Source organism: Perca flavescens, chromosome 6, assembly GCF_004354835.1.
Source record: "Perca flavescens isolate YP-PL-M2 chromosome 6, PFLA_1.0, whole genome shotgun sequence".
NCBI classification, from domain to species: domain Eukaryota; kingdom Metazoa; phylum Chordata; class Actinopteri; order Perciformes; family Percidae; genus Perca; species Perca flavescens.
Window position 1 is genome coordinate 17,746,847 of NC_041336.1, and position 22,977 is coordinate 17,769,823.

The following is a 22,977-nucleotide window of genomic DNA, read 5'->3' on the forward strand; positions in this document are numbered from 1 at the left end:
TCTGTTTGACAAATACCACCCATCTGGCACTACCCATATATTTGCAAATATTATGAGCCTCAGGTCTGACAGTGAAGGTTGAAGTCTTTTTAGGATCACAGCACACCAAAGATTAGTGGAGAGACCTTGAGCTTGAGTAACTAATAAGAGCTGTGTTTGCTTCCTAACGGAGAACAGTGTTATAGCCCAGTAATGGAAAGTAAACAAAGTACTTTTCAGTTGAAGATTTTATATACAAAACAAATGATCAGTTTATAACATATGATGCATTTTTATAGAGTAAACAGAGAAACTTTCAGCAGATGTAAAAACAGACTTCTAGTATCAAACTCTGCACATACATCATTCTCTACAGTGAAGATCAACCATTCAAGTGAAGTAACAATGAATAAAACCATTTTTTTGAGTGGAAAGGGACTTTAGGTTGCATTTTTATTGCAGGACTTTCACTAATAATGGAGTATTTTTGAAGTGTGATATTGTTACTTTTACTTGAAACTGCAATAAGAGGTTTGTTGGCCACTTGATATGGCAAACTTGTTAGCAAAAGAGTTAGTTATGCTGTTATGAAGCAAAATTATCATTTATTTGGAGTTGTATTTCTGACAACCTCAGGTCCAAGATTCACTCTTCTTTTAGCTCTGCTTTTGGTCTCTACCAACTTCTGAAATAGCTGGCTCTTTAGTTTCTAAATGCTCCACTATGTTCACCAGCTAGCTGCTAACTGTGTCTGTCTGCTGTTTGGTGCTGGGCAGCTAATTGTACAGTAGATTATTAGAGTTTTTTTTTGCTGAAAACAGCTTCCTGCTACGGATGGAAACAACGCCATGAGAACGGTGAGAGTGAACCAGAACAGTAATTTAGTGAACCGGATAGCTAAACAATAACAATGAGCTTAAACTCGCTGTAAAGCTTCGTAAATCCGAGCAGAGCTGCAGATTCCGGGAATCTCTGGAGCTTCTTCACTACGAGCGACTCCTTTCACATTTTCATTAGATACATTGTTATTAAAAAAAAATATATTGATTTTAGCCACTTTAAGTAGGCTAAAGGATCTGAATACTTATAGACTGTCTACAGATGCTCTTGAGGGAAAACACAGGTATATGCTCACTACTTCAGAAGAGACCCCACTCTGCTTTCTTAGCAAAAAAGAAACAAAAGACAGTAGTCTGTGAATATGTCTGTTATTGTTTTTTTTATAAACTTCGTGCAATACAGTGTTTAAGTTTATCACACATTTAGATAAACCATAATCATTTGTCTAAATATATCTATTCTCAACTACATACTATTCATATTGCCCACATAAATGCTATCTGTGTGCAGTTTTTATCACATTATTCTTTTTCTGAAATTAAATCAAAAAAATGAAAACGCATAGAATCTGGAAGCGTCTGGTTGTTTTGTTTTACTTCTTCATTATATCATGTAGCGGTGTGTCCATGGTTTCAACCCGGATCTGCAGTCACTCAGGACAGTTCAGAAGAGAGAGGTGGGGTGGGGGTTGTTTACATGTGTTTACATTCTCATCAACATAAACAGATCAGGTCAGAGTTCAGACTCAGGAGTCAGCGGTCATGAGGGAAGCACAGTGAAAAGAATCTTTGGGGAGGTTAGGGATCGTCTCTGTGGTAAATCTGGCAGGGGGAGCAGGTATGGCGGCGCAGGGTTGGCGGATGAAACCACCCAACAAGAGTCCAGGGAGGGCACCGGAGGGAACAAAACAGCCCAAAATGCATACCCAGTTTGAACAGTGGTCCCGAAAAACGAATCTATAGACTTTACAAATATATGTATGAGTAAATTACAATGTACATGTATCTTTTCAAAAGTTTTCTCTATAGTGTTTTTTAAACCCTCTCAACCCACATATACATATTGTCTTTTTTTTTTGCCACTGAAAAGTATGAGTTGCATGTCTTACTTTGGGACTCTTCATAGAAAAAAATTATTAGGTTTTTTGTTTTTCTGCTCAGGCAGTAAACTTTACCTGAATCTGTACAAATGTATTATTCTATATCTCTATTTTCTGCTTCCTCCAGTCAGAGGTTTCTGTTAATGCCCAAGAACAAACATCTTCAACACGACTATAGCTACAAGTACTACTGTTAACACTGATTAGAATGGAAATAAGACTAACAGAGGCCCATAGAAAACTCAGACTTATAATAACAACGAAGTTGGTCAGTTGTCTCAATCACTCACATTATTGTTGCATTTCAGTATCAATATTGGAAGACAATTTACAGTATTCAAATCTGACTTCATGTTATAAATGAAATTTATATAATATGGGGGTTAAAAAAATACAGGCCCTCATTCTCCCACATATTGTGCACACTCATGCTTGACACTTTGACACAGTTACACACAGATCACTGACAGTCCCAGTGGCTCTGCATGGAAGAAATTCACAGTAAAAGTCGTTGAGATCCAAAATTAGAGTGAAAGTAACATGGAAATTGAAATTTTCATTCCAAACTATATAGTGTTTGCAAATCTGGCTAGCCTGTAATAACACTAAGAATAATCACAACAACAATTTTACATTAATGATGATCTGATTAATTAGCTGTAATATTGCACAAAAAATATGTGAAACCTTTTTATAATAGCCCAAGGTTAATTGCGTTTGATCATTAACAAAATAAATCATTTCTAGCACGTTAAAATATCAAAATAGTTTTATTGTGAAAGTTTATTGTTGTTGTTATTATCTCTCTGTTATTACTAATCTTCTTTTTGTTCTCAGTGAGATTGAGCAGACTAAATAACAGTGAACATGGAGGGAGAGCTTTAGCATTGCCCCTGTCTTGCTATCTATTTCCTGTTGAGCCACACAAACACAGTGCTTCTCTCTATCTTCCCTCTTTCATTACTACCCATCTTCCTTCTCTCCCTTCCTTCTCGCTTCCCCCTCTCACATCCCTTTCTCTCTACACAGGCGTTGTCTTCCTATTGAGGGTGTTGGAGTTGCTCTCCCTGTCTCCCTTCAGCCTGTCCAGAGTCCCCATCCCTCGCTCCCTGTCTACTGTGGACGAGTTGAAGGGTGGAGGGCCGGAGCCCACCGAGTTGGGCATTGGTGCGTTGGAGTTGGAAGAATTGGAAGGGTTGTGGGACTTAAGCGAGGGAAGTGTACCACTCATCATCACCCCCCCTCCCCCTCCATCCTTTGGGAAGCAGTTGTGGAGCTGGTAGAGCGTGGCCCTGTCCACCGTTCCATACATGGGCGGCAAACCCCCCAGTTTGGGGTCACGGGACAACGTGTAGAGAGAGATGTCGCCTCCAGCCAGGGTCGTGTGGGAGCGAGAGTGGGGGTTTGGTAAAGTGGATACTGAGATGGGACCCTGGGAAAGCAGTGCAGAGGGGGGCAGGCCAAAGTTTTTGCCCCCACCCCCCCCTACAGGTGAGGGGTCTCGGGAGCGGGAGGGGTCAGTGGATCGGGACGAAGAGCGGGAGCGGCGGCGGAAGCGGTAGCTGGGCAGGCGGAGCATGGCGTGCGTGGTGCTCTTGAAAATGTCGGTGCGCGAGCGGCAGCGCAGCTCCTTGTTCTTCTCAATGTAGATGTTGACAGCCAGCACCCCCACCATCTCGGCCATGATGAAGGACAGACCTCCGAAGTAAAAGGACCAACCGTAGGAGTACTGCCACTTCTTATCCTCGTCCTTCTTAGGAGAGATGTCCCCCAGTGCGGCCGAGATGTACACAATCACACCAATTATGTTACTCAGACCTAAGGGAGAACAGAAATACAGCATTTACAAAAGAGCTAAATAAACTCAGACAGACTAACTTATTGTACTAATAAACACATTTGTTTGACATAATGATTTGTGACATTCTCAATAAAGACAACTGGCAAGATGAAAGTTGAATGTAAAACGCTCTATTAAACTGACAGAATAATCTAAACACAACTAGACACTTCCAGACCAAGCATTGAAACTGTTCGGGCAAGTAATATTCTCCGGACCACCACTCACACAAGCAGTCACACACATATAAGCGCATATATCTACACATACAGTATTCTTATGTAAGTTACCTGCAGCCACAAAGAGAATTCCCGCCCCCAGGATGATGTTCCTTTTGCTCTTATAGAAACGACTGGCAGCGATGCAAACCCCTCCCATCAGAAGCAGGATGGCACTTAGGATTGGGAAGATGTTGGAAGCCCTGACTACCCCTAAAAAGAGGAGAGAATACTGGTGAACAGCAAAAACTAGAATTAAGATGGAATGCAAATATGTGTGGAATGACATGGGAATTCTGTAACAATATGTGAATTGTCTTACAGTTATAATAATATATTTTATGACATCAAACCCACGCTTGATTCAACATAAAAGAGTTGCGTTATGTATGTTACAAAACCAAAAATGTCCTACAGATATTAGTTCACATTAAAAAGATTAAATTGGTAAAACACTCCTGCGTCGGGCTAGGCCAATCACAACCATTTATCTCATAAAGGGTGGGTTTCAGACAATGACTGACAACTTGCAGGGCCTTCGCGCTTTATGCAAATATGTGATGAGGTAATTTTTGGCTAGCGCACCCTCGTGCCAGGGATACATTCTGATGACAAAAACAGCAACACTCATTTACAGACATTGATGCTACACCATCACAGCTCATCTCTGCACGCTGTAGTATGTTTACATTTGTTCGTCGCTCAGTGCTCAACGCATGTTTCGGTGCTTTTTTTTGGTTGTTAGTCCATCCAATTGCATCCAGAGGTATTTTGGGCTAAGGCCGTTGATAACGCCTCTTGGAAATTGGAGGTTCCAGACTAACTCGCATTTGCGATTAGGTCTGGCAATGTCGGAACACACACACACACACACACACACACACACACACACACACACACACACACACATTAGCACTCTTCTCTCATCTAGGAAAACTAGGCCACAGGAGAGAAAATGCCACATAAATGCCAGCAAAATGCCTCTGCAACATTGTAAACAGAACACAAGCTTTTCTTTCTGTATGCACAGGCACACATGTAGCATATCATGGAGCAGAGAGACATCACTGCAGGGCACTGAGGACAAACTAGGGCAACCCATCTCCCCTGACTTTCTGTACACAATGACACATGTTTATTTCTTGCAGAGATAATCTTCTGAGGAATGCGCAATAAAAACACCAAGTAAAAAAAGTAATGTAAGGTAATTTTACACTTTATTTTCCTTCTCTCTCTTCTCTCTCATTCATTCATCATACATGCCTAGTAATGCTGGTATTGACTTACGTAGGACATACTCTGCCCCATCATGGTCAAAGTCTGCATCTTCTGGGAAGTGGTTAATCTGAGAACACGATCCTCTCTTTACTCCTGAGATATGAGAGAAGAAACAGGGGTGACCAGACATAACAAAAGACAGGAACTCACAATTGTAATCTTAAAAAAGAGAACAGCAAATACCCTCCTGAGGGACAAACTGAGTGACACCTGAACATAGTCATATCTTTGTTGGAAAATCTTGTTTGAATCCAAGCATATGCACTGGGTGATAAACGTCAACATACTGATGAGACCATCCCAAAGGTTCTTCTGAATGCAAGTTAGTAACATCACATACATATACAGTACACACACATACACACACACACGCAAATACAAGTATGTAGACACACATAGGCAGACAGATAACTACCCGCCGGGGTCTTGCATGTAGACAGACAGACGAATTTTTGGATGCACGCACGATGATGACAGCACACCACTGTTGCTGATGGATGGATTGTGAGAAAGATGGATGGGAGTGATGGAATGAAGAGACACAGACGTAGGGAGAGACGGACACATGTGGGGTGAGCTGGTCTTTCTCACAGCTCTTATATTTCCACAGGTTGGTCTGTAAAGAAACGGAGGAGGTACATCAGTTGAGCCACACAGGGCCGGTGAATCATTCTCAGACACAGGCTCAACAGACTGTTTCAGGTGGTGGTCATACATTCATTTTTTTTAGACATTAGTTGGCATTTTTGGCAGATTTCATTCAGCTCCTTGAAGCACATGTTTGCTGGTGGACTGATCACTGATTCTCTGAATGACTTACTGCAACTAAACGTTGCATCTCTACAAGCTCCTGATTTTATGACATAACATTTTACTGAGTGGCTGTATTAGCTGGCTTGTTCTGTGTTATCCTCACTTCTCTATAAATCAGGATGGCTGAGAGAAGTTGCTGCGTTCAGGTCGCAAGCTCCCCTGGATTCATGGGTTTGAATCCCGCTTCTGACAATAACATTTCATACTGGTTCCAGTGCTGCACACACAACTGTGGACAAACCGTATAGCCATATACACTACCTGTACTTCAGATTTAATATTGTACATACATACATACATATGCCACTTCTTATATATGACCCTTCTGTTAACCTGTTTATATTTTTGGCATATTGTTTTGTTTTTTGTTTTATTGTTTTTTGGTATATTTTAGTATATTTGGAATTTGTACCTTATTGATATTTAATATTTGCACTCAATATACTTGCACTCTTTCCTACTTAGTACTGCAACTGCTGCACAACAATTTCCCTTGTGATAAATTAAGCTCCATCTTATCTTATCTTATCTTATCTTTATGTGCTATATCAGTTAAGGGGCACCTGTGCCCCAAAGGGTACTTTTACCATTACCAGGGGGTAGTTTTTGAGTGGCTCAACTAATTTGAAAACAAAAACTAAATTAAGACTTAATAAAAAGAAACAAAACAAGAGAAAAAAAATTACATATTGAGCCAGTTTTAAAACATGAACAGACTGTGTGAAAAGTTAGCATGTGAGCAGAAAAGTAAAAACTGTCAGCTACAATGTAATACCGGGAATGTTGTAATGGGAAAATGCTTGAGCAATTAAAATAGTTGGATAGAATAAAAATAGATAAATAGTTGAATAGAAAGCTAAAACTAATTTGATACACTGTTAAAATTGATTTTGAACTTAACCAAACTGAGCTCAACATTAAGAGTTCAGTTATATAAAAAATTAATTATAACAATATCCGCTGTTATATATTGATTTGTATTAAATAACATCCAGTTAATAATCAATTCAATGAACACATTTATAACCTGAAGGGGTACCTGAGTTCAAGTTATATGTGTGCTAAATGAAAAAAAATAATCCTACAAATAAAATAAAATAATGATTTAAAGGTAATTCAGTCCAACCCCACCTTCAGTAAACTTGCAAAAAAGTTGGAGAAGACAGGACACATCTCTTTCCACAGCATAATGTTCCACCCACCCACAGGCATAAATCTTTAAGAGCTAGCATGTCCGGCATTTCCACTCCAGCTACACCTCACTGCATCACTGCACGACTACTGAGCATCTATCTTGGCTGAATACTCACAGACATCAAGGATACTTGACCTCTAAGCCATGCCAAGACACTATCAGCTTTTTTGCAGCACAATGTGAGAGACAAGACTGAAAGAGAAGAAACTACAAGTAGGGGTAACCAGTGAAAGATTAAATGTAATGTTTGGGGGAGTAAGACAGAGGGATAGCAAGTGGAGAAACTGAAAGAGTGAGGCAAAGGAGGGAGTGGGAGGGGGTGCACTGCAGCAGTGCTGCAAGGGCTAGAGCTTATCTCTAATTGGCTGCTTTGCTATCAGGAAGCTTAGAGATGAGGACAAATTAGCTTTGTACAATGACCAAGCCCAGGATGGGCCGAGGATGCTTTATTGGGAGAGCCAAGAGGTTTTCCTGAAGACAGAAGTCTGTAGCAAAGGCACAGATTGCTAACTCCCACTACCCCGTTGGTTGTAGCTGCTTCACTGTTAACTCCATCCCAGCCATTACTGTTGAGTGTCAGCCAGGCAGTGTAATGTATAATAAATTAGCAGCTTGTGTTGCAGTGACAAGCTGAAGATTGAGAGATGGCTACTGCCAGTTTCTGTAGCTTCTGCCACTTGGGCCTTTTGTTTTAGCACTTGAATTAAATTACTGCAGCCTGATTTAAACACAAGATTTATGGATTATTTAGAGTGAGGGTTGTGCTTCAGTATCATGTAATTATACTGCAATTATGCAAATGTGTCTTCTTGTGACTAGGTATGGTCTAAAAAGTATGAGTAGAATGTGTATATGTTGATGCTAATAATGATTACTGATATTACAGCAATGCTGCAGCTTCCTTAACAGAGTGTCCAAAGGTCAAGTGAAAGGCGGACACTGCTAAACAAACTGATCCCGCTTTGCAACACATGGTGAGTGAAAACATGTTTCCACTTAAAAGCTTTGACAAAGCCCAGACATTTTCATTCCAATGTAATGAGTTCAGTTCAGTTGGATTCATCACTACCTCCAGTGTCCAGTGGCACCCACTCGATTTTGATTTTAATAGTCAAAACACAGCGGAGGCAGAAAGACAAGAGTTTGTAATTACAACAAAGTCTATATACAGAAAATAATGTGTGTGCAATCTGAATTATTCTGGAGGAAAAATGGGTAGTCACCCATCCCCTCTTACTTGATTTAGGGAAATAAAGAGTAGAAAGAACATTTAAAGGAATAGTTCAACATTTTGGGAAATACACTTTCACTTTCTTACAGAGAGTTAGAAGAGAAAATTGATAAAACTCTATACCAAATGTATCTGTAGTGTAAATATGAAGCTATATCTAGCAGGCAGTTAGCTTAGCTCAGCACCAAAACTGGAAACACATCTCTGACAATTTGGGATGTTACGAATTATCATTTTTAAGCTTCAGTTTTTGTACAAATTAAACAAACAAGATATAGCGTGTTGATTAGTGAGCTTTGTGGTGCTGATAGGTGGATTTTGTTACCTTTAGACAGAGCCAAGATAGCTGTTTTCTCCTGTTTCAAATATTTATGCTAAGCTATGCTAACTGGCTGCTGGCTTTAGCTTCATATTTATGATATCAATCTTCTCATCTAACTGTCAGTAAGGGAAGCAAATAAGCGCATTTCTCAATCTTCAGTTGACTCTACTTTATTATCCCTACTCACCCTCAGGTCCCTACAAATCCTGGAAGCTAGAAGGTCTAGACTTCATTTGGATCTATGTTAAATGCTAAATGGCTAGAAAGTAACCAGTGCTGCGCTTCCATCATCTTTCTCTGCACCTTATTCACTGAAATCAACAGCCTCAACCCAAACAACTTTGTTCCAACACACATCCCCTTTAGTCCAAATCCCACCCCATGACCCAAAATGTCTCCCATAACTTCTTCTTTACCTTCCAGGCAGCATATCCTCCACAGTCCAGAGTGGGTGAGCGCCCCTGGATCCTTCTTGTCCTTGTTATGGGGGTCATCCTGGGTAACGTTGGCTGTGCTGTTGCAGATGAGGGCACGGGAGTACAGCCAGTAGTCCGTCCCTATTGCCACCGTCATCAGGCCGAAGGCAGCGAATGCCCCCACGGTGGTGAGAAGGATCTGGATCCCCTTCTCACACACCATGCCTTCAGAGAGAAAGTATAGGAGGAGGAAGGGAGGGAGAAGAGGAAAGGGACGGATAAGTTAGAGAACAAGAAAGAATGGAATAACTAAGCAGACGTGTGTTTACAATCATACACAAAGTGCAGTTTATTGAGAAAGACGGTTCAGGTGAGATGATGATGGTCAAGAGGGGCACTGGTGGGAGGCAGAGAGGGAGGTGATAAGAAAAGGCAAGAGCGAGGAGGAGGCGGATGTGGGAGGTGCATAAGTGGCTGTATGATGTGTCCTTGGAGGAGAGTTGGATGACTCGGCTGACTCCGCTTAACAAGACAGAATTGATGTGAAACACAACAGATCACACCCTCCCAATCTCAATGTGCTCCATATTCATGACCCTGACACCATTTCCCCCCTCAGAATCAGCAGGACTGGAGATGACTACACAAACACACACACACACACACACGCACACACACACACACACACACACACACACACACACACACACACACACAGCAGATCTAACATGAGATCACCTTGTACCTGTTACAGTCATTATTAGGAAGGGAAGAAGGGAATGTGGGTGCACCCTTTACATAAACACATGCATGTATGCTCTCACACAAATAGCATCATACAGCTCATCAGATGCACACCTGCATGTGTGAGATGCAATAAAGTTGCCTCAGTAGCCTATAATTAAATAAAACGTTTCCATTTCACCCTGATAATGCAGATTCTGACAGACATTATAAAAGACTAAAGTAAAGTCTCAACCAGTCAAGAAGATTTACCTGACGGCGAGTTTCTATCCTTCGACTCAATTTTGAAATCTTTCTTTTCCTCGTCAGTGAAGAACGTGCTGTCCCCTCAATCCGGACAGCATCCATCGACTGTTTTCACCCGCTCCCTCTCTCCTTCGTGCACTCGTTCTCTCTCTTTTGCCCTCTTTCACTTGCTCTCTCTCTCTTTCTTTCTTTCTCAAAGATGTTGTTGTTGGAGGTTGTGGCTTGGACAGTTGTCCCGCTCTCCGCTGTCCGTCCTCTGTTAGCAGAAAACTTGCACCATGGTCACTGCTCTGCTGCTGCACAGAAAATAAGGCAAAAGACAGGGGGATTTTATTAGTTTTTGTAGTAGTATTATGTAGGTCATGCATTTAAAGATGAAAAGAACATGTTCAATATTTTCATTACAAAGAGTTTAAATTGTCATTAGAAGTATAATCATTCAATCAGAGCTGCAATAGCCATATTGAAAAAAACATGTTTAATGCTGATTTGATGTCACCTCGGTCTTTAAGAAATTGTAATTGACATTTTTCACAATTTTATAGACCAAATGATTAATCGAGAAAATAATCTGAAGATTAATTGATAATGGTTGTTAGTTGTAGCCCTAGTACATTTTTCATGTTTGTCTAAATGTTTGATTTTTGCATTTGCTTTTGTTGTCTTGTTTGCAAAGGCGCCCATGCAAAAGAGACTGAACTGCTCTCACTGGACCACCATGTGTAACTAAAGGTTAAATGAATGAGACTGAATTTTCACTATTAATCAACTAATCGTTTAATCTATAAAATGTCAGAAAATAGTGAATACTGCCCCTTTCCACTTTTGTTCAAAACCTCACAATCGTATCTTCTTTAATTTAATATCTAGAATATGAAGACAAAATAAAGCAGTGAATCCCTACAATTGAGAATCTGGAACTGGGGGATGTGTGGAGTTTTTATTATTTTTAATTTGTTGCCATTCTAGCAGCATGACTCAGTGTCAGTCTGTCAGACTGAAATATCAACACCTATTGGATAGATTGCCAAGAACTTTTGTGCAGACATTCATGATCTTTATAAGTTAATCATAGTGACTTTGGTGGTCCTCTAACTTTTCCTCTAGTTCTACCATTACCTTGACATGATTGGATTTTAGTGAAATATTGTAATAACTACTGGATGGATTGCCATGAAATTTGCTCCACACATTTATATCCCCCTCAGGATGAACTGTAATCACTTTGGTGATCCCCTGACTTTTCATCAAGCACCATCATCTAGGTCGAAATTATAATTGGTCCAATACTTTGATTTATGACCACACATCTGCAAACCTAATGACTTTTTGTGCTATGTTAGCATTCTCCCTAAACTAAAATGGTGAACATGGTAAACAATATACTTGCTTAAAATCAGAGTGTTAGCATTATGATTGTGATCATGTTAGCATGCTTATTTTAGCATTTACGTAGCTCAAAGCGCCACTGTACCTAGAGCCTCACTGAGCTGCTAGCAGGGTTGTAGAATCTTGTTGCAGATTCATTTTCTGTCGATTGATTAATCAACCCATCAAATCTACATTCTACACTACACAGGTTTTCTTTTAATGTTTTGGAACCATATTGGAATGATGTTAATAGAGATTAGAGTAATTATAAGTGACAGTGTTACAGGCTAAAGACAGAATGACTCCAGAGCGAGTTGTACTGCATCTAGCCTGAATAAGAGGAGCAAGAGGGGGAGGCAGAGAGGACCAACCTGACATTGTTACCATAGCAACATTGAATTCCAAAGTCTGGATCAGCATAGAGCGAGGGGGGGTGGGTGGGGGGGAAAGAGGGGCAGGCAAGAGATAGAGGGAGAAAGAGGCAGGGAGAGCAAAGCAGAGAGAGGGCAGAGAAGAGAAAGAAAAGAGATTTGAAAAAGTCAGAAATGAGGAGGAATATTTCAAATCACTAGCATGAGTGTTGACTGAGAAACCCAGACAGACACACAGACAGAACAGCGTGCTAATGCTCTATCAATGACACAGATGCTCTCCCCCCGGCCCCCCACACACACATACATACATTACTGAGGAAAGAATGGCCGCTCCGTCTGCGTCTTTTCTTGAAAAAATATGAGGATACGATAGCAGCCCGCATTATTAAACAAACATTATTTAGAAGACATAATGCAGTGCAGTCAAGTCTTTTAATATTTGATGATGCAATATGGCACCGTGATCAAAATAGGTTACATCCTGTTTGCATTGTGAGACCCAAAACAGAGCTGCCTCAGAGACAGAAGGAGAGATGGTGTGTGTTGTGTGCCTTTTTTTATATGTGTGCACATTTCCTCTCCAGTGCATCTGAGGATGGGTCTCGTCCAATCTTATTGAATCCCAGTAATGTTCCCCTTATCTCTTTAGATAGTTAGACAGTTAGCCCTGTATCTCGGCGTTCAGGCACCTTATTATGTAAACTGTCAAATGACACTACCACACAGTGTGGCTTATTTATACATTGTGGGTTCATATTTGCAAGCAAACAAGTGAATGTTTATGTTGCTTGTGTGTGTGTCTCTCTGTATGTAATGTGACCTTCCAACCCAGTCAACATACTGCCTCTCCCTGAGGAATATAGCAGAAAGGATTACACTATCTGCAAGGCCTAACAATGCAGTATCTACTGTGTGTGTGTGTGTGTGTGTGTGTGTGTGTGTGTGTGTGTGTGTGTGTGTGTGTGTGTGTGTGTGTGTGTGTGTGTGTGTGTGTGTGTGTGTGTGTGTGTGTGTGTGTGTGCGTGCGTGCGTGCGTGCGTGCGTGCGTGCGTGCGTGCGTGTGTGTGTGGTCTTTGACTTCAGTATTTAATGAATGACCTTAACAGTAACCTACTAAGTTATTCCCCTTAGCGAAAACTCCCCTGTGTAGGAGATCATAATTGTCATTTAATTATCTGTAATTTCTATTTTCCATCAATAATTAAGAAAGGGGGGAACGAGGGGAGTGAAAGCAAATGAGCGTGAAAGAACAAGAGGGCAAGAAAAAAGAAAGAGTGAGAGTTAAACTAAATGGGTTAGATCAAGGGACTGTACAAAATGATGGGGGAGGTCATAAAGAGGGGAAGGGTATTTTTCTTAATTAAGATAAAATAGCTTTTTTTTTTGTCTTAAATCCATACTTTATTTCAGCCTTCTTTTGCAAATATAGGTAATGGTTACATCAAAGAGGCCTTATACAGTAGGTGCACCATATGCAGAGGACAACTGTTCTGTCTCTGTATCAGGGTTTTATAAACGTAAACATTGGTGGCACACATTAAAAGTTGCTTAAAAATATTAAGGTTTGAATTGGGGTAAATGGTGCTCCTCATCTCTACTTGAAGCTAGCTGCCCAATGCTACATTAGCCGCTACTAGCATAACACACTCGGATCTCAGACAATACAGTCAGAAGTCAAGTTGCTTTGTGGGTAATGAGGTGCCATGTTAAAACTATCCATCATGAGTATTTCTTACAAAGTGAAACATAAGGTTCAGCCCCCCTCAACACCTTAAAGAAGTTTTGTACAGTCCCCAACGGCAACAGATTCAGCTGACTAGTGAAAAGTTTAGGGTAATTACAGATTTAGAATATGGGTGGATTTAAAAATACATGTTTTCCTTTTTCATAGAGCTGATGTACAGTGATGGTTTTATATGCATGTTTGCAACACTCCGGGCTCAGGGCTAGCCAAAGGGCAATTAGCTGAAGCAGGATGAACAACAAAGGCCAAGGGCTTAGCTTTGGGAGCTAGCTGCTACAAGGACCATTATGTGACCAGGCCCTCACTTGTCAGAAAACTTGATGTAATCAGATCTACCTGCGTGACTCATTTCCAGCATGACAGAATACGTTGTATGAAATATAAGCACACCCAATGAGTTGTGGCTCTAATAATGCAGCCATAAATCACACAGGAGATTTGAATTTTGTAGCAGCTGCTCCATTAGCTATTCATTGCATAAATCAACTACCAAACTGCTTGTTGAATAAATGATGACATCTGTAATACGTTTTTCCTCACATGTGAAAAGCAATGATCCTTTGTGTGCATGTAAGAGTGTTTTCAGTGTAGACAAACAACACTGATTCCAAAGCGAGTCACACTACATTGACTGTTGCATGTCCAGGAGAGGAAATATAACCGAAATCAGGGATGTAGTTAGTGAAAATGACATAAGCTAGTACTGATTGCTTGACCAAGAGAGAAAAAATGCACTAGGCCTACTTATGATGACAGATCTAAAAATAAATGCAGTTTATTCTATTCCGAGTGCTTGATGCAAACATGCCTAAACATTCAGAGCAGTGACTCTTGGTAGCTCTCTCCTTAATCCTGAGAAAAAGCTACACACCTGAGCTCATTGCTGAGATCCCACAGCTGGCTAACACACACACACACACACACACACACACACACACACACACACACACACACACACACACACACACACACACACACACACACACACACACACACACACACACACACACACACATATGCATGCACAGGTGCACAGAAAAAGATCAACACGCAATCAAACCCTTGGCATGTAAGCACATATGCAGCTTCAACCCCCACAACTGTCAAAATTATGACAATAAAACCATAAAATAGGTCATCTTTAAAAAGCACTTCAAATTGCAGCAGAATTGCCATTCAGCCCATGTGTAAGGTCCACCAAGATCCTCAGACTGCATGTGACCAAGTCTCTGCCTGTCTGAGCAGAACAGCCTGAGGAGGCAGTGACAGTAACACCTTGGTCTAAGAGGCTCCCAAAATAAAGTGTCTCTGGATGACCTGACGCTCATGAACCCATGAACATATGCTTAAACACATGTGCACGTGCAACCATGCACATGCATAAATACGTCCCTGTTCACTGAGTAAAGTGACAGCAGATCTAGCTAAATATGGCTCTTTAAATTCATGTTTTTTATACAGAAAGAAGCATGTTAACTTATTATCCCTCCATATAAATTATTGTGTTAATGTATTATCCCTCCATATGTGTCGCAGAGGTGAAAGAAAGTAAGCAGTAAAATAACTTTTGCAGAATTTGCAAATATCAAAGCTACTCAAAAAAGACAGTAACCCTTAATACAGACAGCAGGGCTTTAAAATAATGATTGTTTTCATTAATGATTAATTTAGTCTGTAAGATGTCATAAATCACATCACAATTTAACTGAGCCAAAGGTGAACCTCAAAATTGCTTCTAACGGTCCAAAACCCAAACATGATATAAAACTGAGAAAACAGCTAATTCTAATAATGGAAAAAGGCATTTTTTAACAAATGATTGAATAATATGAATGAATGAATGTTGGTGTGAACAACAACCAAAACAAACAAAGATATTATATATGAAGATATTTTCATATTTTGAGGAATCACACAAACTTGCTTTCTTTATGAGAAAAGATGAAAAAATGTGTTAAGAAGATAACGCATTAATTAGGTATGTTTTATTACCTTTATGAGGAACTTGGCTAGCTGTTTCCCACCCTTTCCAGTTGTTATGCTAAGCTAAGCTAATTGACTCCAGGCTCAAGCTTATTATTTAGCAATCAAGGTCCACTTACTAGCTTTTACAATGGATTTCATTCCCATCTCATGGTCTTCATTAGTAAATAGACTTGATAACAAATGACATCTGAGCAAGCTCCTTCTGCTGAGGAAAAGCTCCAGAAAAAAACTAGTAAGTGGACGTTATTTTAATCAAAATTATTAAATTAACTTTCTGCCAGTCAACTAACTGATTAATCGAGCAATGTTTTCAGGTATTTACAGGTATGACATTTATTGATTAGTTAAATATTAGAGTGCTACACACAACCTTCTCTATACTTTATTTGGCATCCTTGAAATTGTATATAAATGCTGATGAAGATGTCTGACGAACTTATTTAAAAACAATACTATATATACAGTGTATACACACACCTGCAGCCTGTTGCAATGAACGAAGATGCTTTGGTCACAGGTCCCATGTTGTGTATCTCCAGTGCAGTGAGCATGCTCGGCTGTCAGACATGCTAACACTGTGTCTGCTGTCTGTTTACACTGCATGCCACTGCACTGACAGGTTGCCTACAATAAATCACTGACACGATACAGTTCAATCACAGGCTCTTTCAACCCTGCTCTCAGAGGCTGCTCTAACTTCAGTGAATCACTTAAAATCACCAAAGCTGGAGGTTAATTGATGCATGGGTCACAGCCATTGAGACAGGAGTCAATTAGATAGCTTCGGATAAAAGCCTTTGCTCACTGGAATTATAAGCAATGTTGTGTACTGAATCAGCAAATACAAGAAGCCTGTGTTGAATTTGCATTCCTTTGCACACCAAGTACAATCATAGGTTCAGATTTACTTAACTTACCAAGTACAGTAAATATGCAGGAGTTTGTTTGACTGACATTGGTGCAAAGATTAGAAGTTACACGTTTATGTGATTGAACAGTTGTGTTTTGATCATTAGACCGGTTATGAGACCCTGAGATTATATTTAAATTGAGGTTTCTGAGTCTGTTCCTCTTGTACAAAGCAGGGTTTCCTCCTGAGCTCCCTGAAGAGAGGAAGGAACATTGTAGACCATCAAGAAAAATTGCAGCAAAGGCATTGATCCTCTGAACAATATGGCTACATGACAGATGTGATGATCATTGCAGAATTGCTTCTCCTCAGAGAGATAAAAAACAGAAAGTAAGAAGGAGATGAACTGCTAACGGCCAACCAGCTATGAAAGAAGAGAGAAATAGCGAGGCAAAGCAAGTGGAAACATTCAGAAGTTAAAGACATCCTTTCCGATTGTTCGGGGCCACTAGTGCATTAGATGATTATGATTTGGCCGGCGCTAAAAAACAAGTAGAGCTTGCGTGGGCTATGCACCGGTATTGACTGCAATGAGTCACCTTACAGCGTAAACAGCAGATCCTAGAGGCGGCTGGGGGGTTTTGAAAGTTATCCAAAAATCTACGGAGACAATCATCAAGGCCACAAACACATACCACACATAGTACAGACAGTGTTTACCACGTGGGAGGCGAAGGGGCTGAGGAGGCGTGACCAGACCAACGGATGGCGGGACCATCCATCGCTCAGTAAAAAAGATTCGCTGATCATTGATGGAGAGGCAGGCACTCAACAGCAGCACTATGACGCAAAAAATGACAGTTTCTTGTCACTGTTTGGAGCATAATTGATGTATCGCTGCACATAAGTTAGCTGAACATGCCCTTTAAGGAGCAACAATGTGTACGCATGAACTTAGAATTTATACTGTTTGAAAAGTCATAATCCTCCAGTGATCTTGAAAACTAGAGTTTAAATTATTTATATGAACTCCATGTTATATGATGCGTCTTCTGAGTTGTACAGAATGGAGATTAATTAATTGTGCAATTAAGTTTCCCATCTACAATTATCTATTTACAAATTGCATCTAATTATAGTGAAATACACAAAAACTACTTTTTAAGTATCAATCACCACCCACATATTGACACCAGCACTTTAGGGGTAAGTGATGTAAATATCAAAAGTTCAACTTTATCCCCGTGACACTGCCCACATCAAGTGAGAGCTACACATGTTGGATCTGCATTAGGCTTCAGCCGTAAAGGAGCAGGTGCTGCTGATGGACACTGCTGTAAAAAGGAAAGGCCAGTCCCCATCCTCAAGAGATGCAGCACCTAAATCAAAAGCTCAGCTCAGAGAGGAAAAGCTTGTGCTGTAACTGCAAGCGACCACATTTGGTTATTTCACATCAGATGATGATAATCATTCAGAGTTGTACCTGTCATGGGCTGCAGCCCCAGTGAAGACAAGTATACCTCACTACCTTGTTTGTGACTCCTGAATGCTGCAGTGCACACTCCTATAGCATCTCCAATTCAGAAGACATTTCAGCCCAGATGTGATCTGAGCTGTGATGAAACATATGAATGGTTGATACTGTGCCAGATGTTTGTTGCCCTTTATCTCTGGATCTGTCAGAACACAGAGCACAGGTTGACCAGCGAGAGGAGACAGTGGGCTAAAAAGAAAATTAATCTCGTAACGCATCAGATAACATGATGTGGCCCAGGTCCAACACGAAGCTAAGATGTTGGCCCTGCGCTGTGAGGAGTCCAGCAGCAGAGCGGCAGAAGCTGCGAAGACCACTGATTAGACACATACAAGCTCGGAGCTACGGGGCTGAAAGCGTGCAAAGCTCAAGTATAGTGATGCGGACTGCGGTGCATTCATTAATAGAGTAAGCTACACACATCACCCTGCCTGCATAGGCTCCACGGTGGAAAATGGACGCCTAGCATCACGCGGCCGGTACAGAGAAAACTCAGTGACTGGGACACAAATCACACAATAAGACACACATCCACAGAAATCACTCGTGATTGTGCGACCATTTCAGCACATAGGCTACAACAGATATTTTAGTCTCCACACCTGCGGTGAGGATGCAGGGAGGGCTTGAAACGAGCTATTATAAGGGTTTAATTTGCATAATAGACGTTGCCGTCGCTAATTATAGGCCCACGGAAATAGGTGGGGAAATATAATTCAGCATTTAATAAGAGAAGTGGCAGAAGTCTGAGAATTATTTTCATTATTTTTTTCCTGTAAATTCCACTGTCAGTAGTGGGCTAAGTTGAAGGCAACGTGAAACAAATCAATGTGGCGTGTAAATTACACTGAATGAGCTGTGATCCATTAAGCTGCAAAGTAAAAACAACAGTGATACAGTGTAATTATTATCATCAAAAGAAGCTTGTAGAGGTCTTACCTGCAGGCTTTTTTTATTTCAGATATTCGCAGCGCGTCGCACTCCTGAAGAGAAGGAGATGGAGGGAAAAAAAGAAGATAGGGGGTTGGACGGTGGATGGGTTGAATAACGGGTCTATCGAGGCAAAAAAATAAATAAATACAAAGGGGATGATTAGACTTGATAAAAATAGGAAGCACGCGAGGGACTGGGTTCCTGATTAAATTTAAATCAGCCAGTGATGGAAAAGGGTTGAACATGCATAAAAAAGGCTAATACAAAACACGTCACTGAACACGGATTTGTCTACAGTGGATGTGGCCGCTGCTTGTGTGTACTCGGGGAGAATGCGTCTCCCCCACCCCCCTCCCCTCCGGTTGAACGAGCGCTCGCCTGCCTGCCTGTCTGCTCCTCTGTCTTTTTCTCCCACACCGAGCCCGACGCGAGCAACTTGTCGCATCCCACCAAAACTCCTAAATGATGTGAATGACGGATAATGTCAGAATCGACACAAGATGAAATTTACCACAATATGTTGCGCTACAAGATCACGGCGAAGGTTTAACCCCCCTCATCTCCCCTCCCTCTCTCTCTCTTCTCTCTCATATTGAAGGAATTGGTCTGGATGTGCTTATTGGAGCGTGTACCGTGCGTGCAGGGCTGTGCGTTTGTAAGTAGCCATGACCAGGTTATATACGTATGTGTGCGTGCGTCTGTGTGCGTTATTGATGTCGATATATATGTTTTGCTGGAGAGCGACTCGATGGAGCGCCAGCTGGGACACTTTTCCCTCTGTGGTGGTGATGATGATGATAATGATGGGGGCCGCGCTGGTAGTTCTGGGAAATGCAGCACGAGCGCAGCCCTGCAGAGAGAGAGAGAGAGAGAGAGAGAGAGAGAGAGAGAGAGAGAGATGTTAAATTATGGAGTCAAATATCTACAGGTCAATATGTGTCTCAGTGTGGACAGGCATTCAGCAGGAGCCATATAATAATTGCGATGATTGACTATCATTGCCATAATTATTTAGTCTTTAGCGATGAAGGATCTGCTGTTAGTAATATAAACTCAATTATGTCATGCACAGATCTATAAACATGGAGCCAGAGGCGGAAGCTGCTGGTCGCACACAGCAGTTAGGAAGCACAAACCTGAGCGGACAATGACCTTCAATAGCTTTTCAATGGCTTTTCTGCCCAGTTCATCTATCTCTCTCTCTCTCTCTCTCTCTCTCTCTCTCTCTCTCTCTCTCTCTCTCTCTCTCTCTCTCTCTCTCCCCCTCTGTCACACACACATAGAGTGAGAGAGCGAGCTGAAGAGAGCTAATACAGAGTGACAGGTCTTTCATGCAGTGATGGTGATGGTGAAAAGAGAGATCCACTCAACCCACAGTGCCGCACACATAGGGTCAAAACACACATACACGGACAAAAAAAAAGCAAGCGCGCACACACACACACACACACACACACACACACACACACACACACACACACACACACACACACACACACACACAGTAAAAAAGCATATTATTACAAAAAAGGTAGCCACATAACGTCACAATAAAGTCACAAATTAATCTCAATTTCTCAATTGTTTACCCCAGCAGTCAGCCTTCATTTATCAGGAGAAATGCTCACACACACACACACACACACACACACACACACACACACACACACACACACACACACACACATTCCTGAAAGTCAGACAGCAGAGTGCTCACGCTTTTTAGTTTTATTGACCTGTGGATGTTTGATGTTTGACCTTCTAATGTAACACCTCTCACTCTAATTGTCTTTCTCTTACACACAGTGACACACACATTACCATTTAATATTTTGCATATATTTCAGATAGGAATGATAGTTTTCTGAAATATTTAGTCTCTCTTACATTTCTTTTAAAACAAGAGACTGGCTGTTGCTCTAAATGTATTATTAGTTCACCTACATACTGTACATGGCTCATTCCCTCACTCAACTCTCTTTTTGACCTTGACCAAAAACAGGTAGCCTACTTCTTTTTAATTGTATAATAAGACATTTATGTAAAACAGACCATATTTTAGAGACAACTGTTTAAGTTTTACTTCCCTGTTGAAGTGAAGTTGCTTTATATTACAATTCATTCTAATATCTTTAATGCTATTTATTTAGTCTCAGGCTGGTTATGGTAAATAATTACAAATCTTCATGCATACACAACCACATATGCCAATAAACGTCAGTCAGTCACGCACAAATGCATACACACACATACAACACTGATCAATTGTTGCCCTCAGGCTGTAGTGGCTTGCAGTGACTGAGGAGGGAGCCTGGTTAACACCCCGTGGTTCACCGCAGTGCAGTGTGCATTCATTTACAATAGTTCCCTCCATCACAGAGACCAGCCACAGAAACACTCTTAATTTATCATATTATTATAAGTGCATGCTATTCAGTTCTAACCAAAGCCTTTCATAGCAAAAATGAAAGATGTAAATTCAGAAGCAGATAACCAGAGAGGTTGAACAGGGTGAAATTTACCCATGTTGAAAATTTTATTCATGTTTAGAGGAAAGTGAGTGACTATGTCAACACTTTCAAAAACAATGATTTTTATCATAACTGCTATTGAATTATGTAACTCAAGATTATACAGCATCAGTTCCATTGAAGCATTGAAAAGCATTTGTTTTACCCATTTTTTTTTCTTTACAAAGATGGTCATGTGCAAGAAGTCCAAGCTTTATGCAGAAGAAAACACAGTTACACCCTTTTATGTAATCATGTAGAGGCAAAGAAAAAGATGGGGGTAGTACAGAGGGAAACACAAAGAGGTACACAGATGAAAAAGAAAATAAGAGGCACCGAATGATTATCAGATGGTTCTACAAATAAAAATGGAAATTAGTGATGCAAAGTGAGAAACAGAACAGCTGTCCACTGTCACAAAGGTCATGATGAGGGTTAGCAGTCTGAAGGTTGGAGAGGAGAGTTTAACAGGAAGGTTTAGAAAGGGAAATACTTTGAACTTCTTCAACAGCTACTGCTGAGGTGCCCTTGAGCAAGGCACTTAACCTTCTAACTGTAAAAAGCAGAGCCAACAGCAGAAGGCTGCAGTTACACTGGGCTTTACCTCAACATGAATTTGTCCGACTGCATAAACAAAAAGCAGGGCGGTTTTAAAGAGCCACGTGCTTGCTCAACAAAACCCTTCATAAAGGTGAAAATACGATGATATTTTGATCTCACTTCATATTCTCCCCCCTAAATCTGTGAGATTTTCATCTAACACATCTTCTGTGGGACATCAGTGTGTTTCCCTATCTCCAGCATCACAGTGATAATGAAAACCAGCCATTACACAATGACACAGTGGTTTAATTCTCATTGCAGAGATATATCGTATCGACATATTCATGATGTGCCTTAAAAACAAAAAAATAATATATTCTAAATTAAAATACGACTGTTTTTGAGACACAGGTCCTGCTCGTCTATTTAAGATTATTACTCTGCATCTTTGAGATAATGTACAGTATTTAAAGAGCAACTTGATCTGAGCATCAAAGTTCTAAAGCATCTGAAAATACATTACTTAGTACAACAACAAACACAATATAACCGTATTTGTTTCAAGTGCAAAGCAAAGTAGGCTAAAACGTCCTACAATGTCCTATAAGTGCTGACCCATTGGGGGTCGTCCGAAAATTCCAATACCTGAATAATCAATTAATCCATCAACAAAAATGATTCTGCACTATTTTGATAATAGATTAATGATTTTGTAATTTTCCAAGCAAAATGTCAAACACGTACTGGAGGATTTTGTCATGTAATGGTAGAAAACTTTTGGTTTAAATACATCACCTTGAGCTGTGGGACATTATATTTAGAATTTTTCACTATTTCCTGACATTTCATAGACAATAAATAGAAAAATAAAATCAACAGATTTACCGATAACGAAAAAAATCATTAGTTGC

The 22,977-nt window shown here is 40.5% G+C and overlaps 1 protein-coding gene across 1 annotated transcript; it reads right to left on the minus strand.

Annotated features, from left to right (window-relative positions):
- Nucleotides 1-2,535: 2,535 nt before the first annotated feature.
- On the minus strand, nt 2,536-10,297 carry cacng8b (calcium channel, voltage-dependent, gamma subunit 8b). Its single transcript, XM_028581261.1, has 5 exons — nt 10,228-10,297; nt 9,232-9,456; nt 5,264-5,347; nt 4,049-4,189; nt 2,536-3,736 (listed from the first exon to the last, which is right to left on the minus strand). The coding sequence occupies exons 2-5, from the start codon at nt 9,452-9,454 to the stop codon at nt 2,940-2,942; spliced, it is 1,245 nt and encodes a 414-aa protein (XP_028437062.1). The 5' UTR covers nt 9,455-9,456; nt 10,228-10,297; the 3' UTR covers nt 2,536-2,939.
- Between the last annotated feature and the right edge of the window lie 12,680 nt (nt 10,298-22,977).